This window comes from Vombatus ursinus, unplaced genomic scaffold, assembly GCF_900497805.2.
Source record: "Vombatus ursinus unplaced genomic scaffold, bare-nosed wombat genome assembly UNPS02004655.1, whole genome shotgun sequence".
NCBI lineage: Eukaryota > Metazoa > Chordata > Mammalia > Diprotodontia > Vombatidae > Vombatus > Vombatus ursinus.
This window is the reverse complement of record NW_020944433.1, coordinates 86,858-94,763: the sequence shown is the minus strand read 5'-3', so window position 1 is coordinate 94,763 and position 7,906 is coordinate 86,858. Positions and strand designations below refer to the sequence as shown.

At 42.2% G+C, this 7,906-nt stretch overlaps 1 protein-coding gene across 1 annotated transcript; it reads right to left on the bottom strand.

The window, feature by feature from the left end:
- Nucleotides 1–263: 263 nt before the first annotated feature.
- LOC114025426 (lymphocyte antigen 6E-like) lies at nucleotides 264–5,719 on the bottom strand. Its single transcript, XM_027838874.1, has 3 exons — nucleotides 5,668–5,719; nucleotides 2,276–2,395; nucleotides 264–511 (listed from the first exon to the last, which is right to left on the bottom strand). Exons 1-3 carry the CDS (start codon nucleotides 5,717–5,719, stop codon nucleotides 300–302), a joined length of 384 nt encoding a protein of 127 aa, XP_027694675.1. The 3' UTR covers nucleotides 264–299.
- Between the last annotated feature and the right edge of the window lie 2,187 nt (nucleotides 5,720–7,906).

Sequence of the window (7,906 nt, the reverse complement as noted above, 5' to 3'; positions counted from 1 at the left end):
TGAGATCCCACAGATAGAAAGTATCTCCCTCAGCCTGCAACACTATTCTCCATCACCATGAGGGGATCTGGCAGCGGACTAGGGACATTTGAGCGTGGGCCAAGTGATAAAGATTCAACAAGAGGCAGAACCACAGACAAAAGGGAAGAGAAAAAAGAAGTGTCCAGGACCTGAATTCCATTATCTCCTACAGGTATTGGGAAGGTAAGGAAGAGCTAAGGGGAAGGATAAAGGACCTTCCCAACTCATAAGCTAGGAGGTTTCCCCTGGGACCTTGGGGCAGGCTGAGGGGAGCAGTGTCAAGCACCTGGCCTCACCAGGGTGTAAAGCAAACTGAACAGCACAGACAGGCCCAGCACCAAGGAGCTGCCCTGGAGTCCACCATCATTTGAGAATATATTACACAGGGTGTGTTGGCAGCATTGAATGGTTACAACGAAGTCCCCAGAGGTATAACCACTGCCCGGACAGGTGGAAGAACAAGATTTGGTGATGTTCTTTTGTTTGGGTGCTGTATTAAAAAAAAAAGACAAAAACACAAATAAATAACTTACTGTTAACCTTGGGCAAGCGACTCCCATTCTCTGGGCCTCAGCTCTATCTCTGTAAAATGAGGAGATTGGACTAGAACATTCCTAAGGTCCTTTGCCACTCTAAGAATCAGCAGTCTATATTAGGTTTCCATGCTAACCTATTTGTCTGTTCTAAGGTTCCTCCCAGCATTGATATTCCATGTTCTGAGGCTCCCCCTAGCCCTGATATTCTAGGTTCTGAGGACCCTCCCAACTCTGACATTCTATATTTTAAGACCCCTCCTAGCCCTGATATTCTAGTTCTGAATACCCTTCCAGCTCTGACATTTTATGTTCTTCTCAGCTTTGACATTCAATGTTCTAAGGTTCTTTCCAGCTCTATTGTTTTATATTCTAAGACCTTTCCCTGCCCTGACATTCTTGGGTTCCAAATACACAGGTAGAGTTTTGGGCATCATATTTCAAGAAAGACATAAACAAATTGAAGTGTAGAAAGAAAAAGATGACCAGCCTGGTGAAAGAACTGCAGGTCACATCATATAAGGATCAGCCAAAGGAAGTGGGAACATTTAGCCAGCAGTAAGGAAGGGGATTTGAAAGATTCTTTTTCAGACATGGCCAATGTACTGATTTGTTTCACTTGACCACACTTATTGGTAATAAGAAAGGGTGTCCATCTGATGAGGGGGAAAGGAGGGAATGAGTGGGTCATGATAAAGATGCACACAAACAGCAACAATAAAATACTTTTAAATGAGTAGGAACATAAGAAAAAAGCTCAGAAGGGGACACAAACAAAAAACAGCAATGTTATTACTGTTAAATTTAACATGCTTTGTAAAGTTACATAAATTTGTAGTTTCAAAGACGTTTTTCTTTGCCTGTTGAAATGTTCATGTTTGTTGGCTGATTGATAAGCTCATAATAAAAAAAAAGAGACAGAGAGCTTAAAAAAAAGAAAGGCTATGTGGAATTCCATTGAGTTCAAATGGATTGAATTCCAATTGAGTTCAGTTGGATTCCACATATACTTCTTTTTTTTCTTTTTTTTCTTTTTTTTGGCTAGGCAATGGGGTTAAGTGACTTGCCCAGGGTCACACAGCTAGTAAGTGTTATGTGTCTGAGGCCAGATTTGAATTCAGGTCCTCCTGAATCCAGAGCCAGTGCTCTATCTACTGTGCTACCTAGCTTCCCCCAACATGTACTTCTGCTGCTGCTCCCAGAAGGCAGAAGTAAGAGCAGTAAGAAGGGACAGGAAAGTTGGAGGGAGGCTGAATTTGGTTCTCTATTAATAAGAACCTTCTACCAATTAGAATTTGTCTCACAATGGAACTGGCTGCCCCTGGAAAGCAGAGATTCCGTTTTGGGGGGTCTTCAAGCAAGGGATAGATAACCATTTTTGGGGGTGTGGTAAAGGCTGGGACTAAATGATCTCCTTGCATCCCTTTCAACTTTGAGATGCAACAGTTCTGTAACCTCAGCCCAAGTCTGATCCCTAACTCTACTCACAAACTGAACTTTGGTCCTACCACCAAACCAATATATGCCATGAATCCCATGGGACCTCTGAGAATATGAATGACACATCCCTGCTCAAGGTGGCACAGCTTGGCACCTCCTTGGAGTCAGAGATGCTGTCTTCCTAAAGAAAGAAAGTGGTCACAAAAGAGAAGCCAAGAGGAGAAGGGACCCAGAGGGGTAGTGGGCTACAGACCTGACTCTCCCTTAGAGTTATCACTCACCAACAGTTGATGAGATGACTTCGGAAAGGCAGTAATTTTCATCTATTGCACAATAGGAAATCTTCATACAATTAACAGAGCTCTTTTTCATGTTACATGTGAAACACATAAGAGCATGAGCTGCAAGGGAAAGAGAAGGAAGAAAAACAAAATCACAGGAAAAATCCCCTTCCCTATGCCAGCTGAGTCAAACTCAAATAAAAATGGCCATCTAAAAGTACAAAAGTATCCCTGAAGGACACATATTGACTTGGAAAACTGCAAATTAATATTATCTATGATTTATTGCATTTTAATTTATTTTGTTAACTATTTCCCAATTACATTTTAATCTGGTCTCTTCTCCCACCCCACCCTCATTCCCCTTGGATACTTATGCCCTCTTCTCTGTAATCTCCTCAAGGAAGCACTCCCAGGTTTTAGTGGGCTATAAGTTCATTCAACAAGGTGATATTGTAGCCAAAAGAATTAACATTATCCTAGGAAACCTCAAGAGGGATACAATGTCCAGAAAAGTCTGGTGATGACTTTTTGTCCTTTGCTATGTTCACAGCATATCTAGAGGGTTATGTTTAGTCCTTGGTGTTACATTTTAGACAGGATTGTCCATTTTGGCCAACTGGAGAACATCTAGGAAGCATAGTGAAAGGACTAGAGAAAGGTCAGGTGAAGGAACTGGTGATAGATTCACATGTTTGAAGAGCTGACACTGGGAAGAGGGATTGGACTTATTCTTTTTGGTCCCAGAGGGCAGAACTAAAAGCAGTAGGTGGAAGTGGAAAAAAAATACCTAACAACTGGAGCTATCTTAAAATGGAATGGGCTTCCTCAGGGGGCAATGGGTTCTCCATCACTGGGAGTTTTACAACAAAAAAGATGCAGGACTATTTTCATGTTATTGAGGAATTCCTACACAGGTAGGGTTTGGAACAGATGACCTCTGGGGTCCCTTTCCACTCTGAGATTTTGTGACACTGTGAGTGATTTTGAGAGAAAGTTTAGGACTTTGGATTCCTGAAGCCACTCTGCTGTCCCCTAACATTACCACCACCCTGGCATGGTCCCTCATCACCTCACACCTAGACTATTGCAATAGCCTGCTGATTGGTCTCTCTGCCATAAGTCTCTCCCCACTCTGGTCCATCCTCCACTCAGCTGTCAAAATGACCTTCCCAAACATGCAAGTCTGGCCGTGTCATCCCATTTCAACAAACTCCACCATCTCCTAACTTCCAGGGTCAAATATAAAATCATCTGTTTAAGCATTCAAAGCCCCTCATAACCTGTCCTCTTCCTATCTTTCCAGTCTTCTTACACTTTATCCCCCTCTTATTCATGTACTCTTATCCAAAAACATTTGGCTTCCTTGCCATTCCTCAAACACTCCATTCCATCTCCTGCCTTCAGGAATTTTCAGGGGCTATCCCCCATGCCTAGAACTCTCTTCCTCCTCATTTCCACCTCCTCCCTTCATTCATGTCTCTGCTGAAGACTCATCTTTTCCAAGAAGCCTTTCCTGGTCTTCCTTATTCCTAGTGCTTTCGCTTTGAGATTGTCTCCAGTCTACTTCATCTATATCTTATTTGAACATAGTTGGTTTGCATGTTGTCTCCCCTATTAAACCATGAGCTTCTTGAGATCCTTTTGGCCTTTTTTTGTATCTCCAGGGCTTAGCATGGTGCCTCACACATAAAAGATATTAGCTGACTGACTGAGTGACTGCTCATTTCTAAAGCCTTGGTCATGTCGTCCTGCATGATTGACGATTAAAATGTGGGCTTTGCTAATTCTTATACTCAAGGCACGATGGTGTCTCAAGTCCATTTATTCCTATCCTTTCCTCCCCTTGAATCGTTTACCTCTTTTCTGTGTGAACAAATTCCTTGACTCAATAAGTTGTCTCTCCCTTCTTTTTTAGCAGTTTGGGAGCTCTCCACCACTCCATCCTCTCCCCTACCTGCAAGAAGCTCTCTCAGACTAAGAAGACAGGGGCCAATTTCCCATGAACGCAGCTTGCCTGACCCTGTGACTCTCCACGTTGTTACTCATCTCATGGAGGGGCATCTCTGTGCCTTTTCCTTTCTGGGTTACTATTTTTATTCCCTCAAAGTTCATGAAGACTCCAACCCACATTCCTGAGGGCCTTAAAGGCCCAAATCTGTGTCCTTATCCATATAGTCTGAAGAAAAGAATGGGAAAAATTCAAAAAACAGAAAGTTGGTGATGAGAATGAAGAAATTTAGTTAGGTTCAAGAGCCAATTCTTCCACTGACTGTGATCCTGGAAAAATCACTTTTTCTCTCTGGGTTTCAGTTTCACAATCTGTCATGTGAGAAGGTTGGCCTAGATATCACAATCTGCCTCCTATCTGCCTTTAATTTCACATTACTTTCCTTCACAAACTCTGTCCCTGTAAAATTCGATTACTAATGATCTGATCCTCTCTACCCAACATTCCACCTCCATACCTTCGAATAGGCTGTCCCCTATGGGGGCCCTTCTTCCTCACTACAACTGCTTAGAATCCTGAGACTCTTTCAAGGCTTGGTTCTTAAGCAGCTTCCTGTGGGAAGCCTTCCTTGATTCCTCCAGTTGCTAGTCTTCTCACCCTCATCCTCAAATTACCAAGCACCTGTTATCTACATGGTGCATCTGTCCTATACAGTGATGGCTCCTTGAAGGCAGAGACAGTGTTGATTTTCCCCAAGAAGGGACCACAGTGTCTGGCACATAGGAGGTACTTGATAAATGCTTATTGGATTAGATTGGGACCTTCCTAAACAATGCAGCAAAAATAATGGTGACAAAGTCTCATTTCCACATGACTTCAGGTTTTAAAAAGTATGTTCCTCACAATAATCCTCAGGAAAAAAATTTTTAAATAGTAGACAATCCAAAATTTAACAAACATGCATTAGGTGCCTACTACATACAGGAGCACTATATTAGGTGCTGGGGAAAATAAAAATAAAAATGAAACATCTCTGCCCTCAAAGAGCCTACATTTTCAGAAATAACACCACAGACGATCTTAGAATCTCAGAATCTGAGTTAGAAGAGGCTTGAGGAGATAGCTAGTCCTATTCATACCTCAGTAGGAATCTACAGCTTCTTTGATAGTCTTCCAGCCTCTGCTTAAAAGCTTCCAGTGATAAAGACACACCTGGCTTTCTAAGGCTCCATTCCTCTTTTGGATCACTTCTAGGAGAAGGATTGTTTTATATTACTATATTAAGCTGAAACTGGTCTTCCTGCGACACCTACTTCTGCCCTCTAGGTCTGAGCAAAACAAGTCCACCAGGACAGGCAACAGAGACCCTCTGACTTCAAGCCGAAAAATCAATGGATCTGGAAAGTATTTGAGTAAACATGAGCCCAAGGGGTCAGCTCACCTCGTTCCACGAAGAGCAGGGCAACCAGCAGCACTAGCACGAAGACCTTCATCCTAGAGAAGACGCAGGTGGGATGTCTCAGGGCTGCAGAAGGAGTCACTGCAATCCTAGGACAGATAATGAGCCATCAAGCAGCCCTTCAGTCTCTCCCAGCTTCCTACTACCACTAGAACTAGGGTCTGGTTTCTTTTTTTTTATCTGAAATAATTATTTGTATGTACTACTTTCTATTCTATTTTGCATCCCAAGCAATGTCTTATACATGAAAGAAACATTTGTTGAACTTATTTGAACATGATTAGCATTGTGGTCCAGCTGCATTAAAATAGCTTTTTTTGCCATTCCTATATTTTATTTTTTTATTTTAATTAATTTATTTAGTTTTAGTTTTCAACAATCACTTCCATAAGCTTTTGAGTTTTAAGTTTTCTCCCCCTCTCTCCATGCCTCCCTTCCCAAGAAGCTGTGCAATCTGATATAGGCTCTACGTATACATTTCTATAAACATTTTCACATTAGTCATGTTGTAAAAAACGATTAGAACCAATAGGAAGAACCACAAAAAAGAAGAAACAACAAAACAGAAGAAAAAAATATCAAATAGTATGCTTCAATCTGCATTCAAACTCCATAGTTCTTTCTCTGGATGTGGATAGCATTTTCCGTCATGAGACCTTTGGAGATGTCTTAGATCTTTGCATTGCTGAGAAAGGCTAAGTCTATCAAAGTTAGTCATCACACAACATGGCTGTTACTGTGTACAATGTTCTCTTGGTTCTGCTCACTTCACTCAGCATCAGTTCATACAAGTCTTCCCAGGTTCCTCTGAAGCCCACCTACTCATCATTTCTTACAGCACAATAGTATTCCATCACATTCATATACCACAATTTGTTCAGCCATTCCCCAATTGATGGGAATCTCCTCAATTTCCAATTCTTTGCCACCACAGAAAGAGCTGTTATATATGTTTTTGTACATGTGGGTCCTTTTCCCATTTTTATGATCTCTTGGGGATACAGCCCTAGAAGTGCCATTGCTGGGTCAAAGGGTATGCACATTTTTATAGCCTTCTGGGATAGTTGCAAATTGCTCTCCAAAATGGTTGTATCACGTCACAATTCCACCAACAATGCATTAATGTTCCAATTTTCCCACATCTTCTCCAACATTTATCATTTTCCTGTTTTGTCATGTTAGCCAATCTGATAGGTGTGGTGTGGTACCTCAGAGTTGTTTTGATTTGCATTTCTTTAATCAATAGTGATTTAGAGCATTTTTTCATATGACTATAGATGGCTTTAATTTCTTCATCGGAAAACTGCCTATTCATATCCTTGCCTTGTTTTGTACTTGGCAGGGGGCACACATCTGAGTGGAGGCCAGGGGCAAGAGCCATTGGTGCGCACATCACCCCCTGCGTCTTCCTCCTGTCTTAGCTATTTACTTTCTGTGAACCCCAGCATCGGTGTTAGAAGAATTTACTACCCAACACTGAGCTGAGCCAGGTACTGGGGGTTGGGGAGGGAAGTGAAAGAGTAGGATGGTTGGCATGACTAAGGAAAAGAAGGGACTCAATTGTTGTTTCCCTGGCCTGCCAGTAACTTTTACTCTGCAGGGGAGAGACTCCCTCCTGCAATGGGACAGACATAGTAGATTGAATCTAGAAGGACTGGAAGGCACGTGGGGGACCCTGGAAATTCAGCAGCTGTGCATAGGGGTATCAGTTTTCCTATCAGATGACCTGGGTTTGAGGGCTGACTCCTTTGAGGCACAGGTCAGAGTTAGAAGAGGAATTAGAACACAGAACTTAGAATGTTTGAGATGAAAGGGACCTTAGCCCAGCCCTTACAGATAAGGAAACTGAGGCACAGAGAGGCTAAGTGTCCAGGTCTTTTGATTCCATGTCCAGTGCTTTTAACATTATTCCATGCTTTCTCTTTGGAAAAGGGGTGGGATGAGAGGCTGAGGTTGACACTGCGCATTGGGATCTATTTTCTTACAGGGAAGCTAAGAAGATTCAGACTGGGGAGTCGAGTAGAATGATGGGGATAAGGATGTGGGATTGGTGTGCTATGTCAGGGTCTTTAAATGAATAGAGCACACTCATCTACGATACTGGAAGACAACCTAGTGTAGTGGAAAGAGCACTAGATTTGCAACACAGTAGCTATGTGCCTTTGGACAAGGCATCTCTGGGCCTCAATTTCTCTATCTGTAAAAATGAAGGATTTGGAAT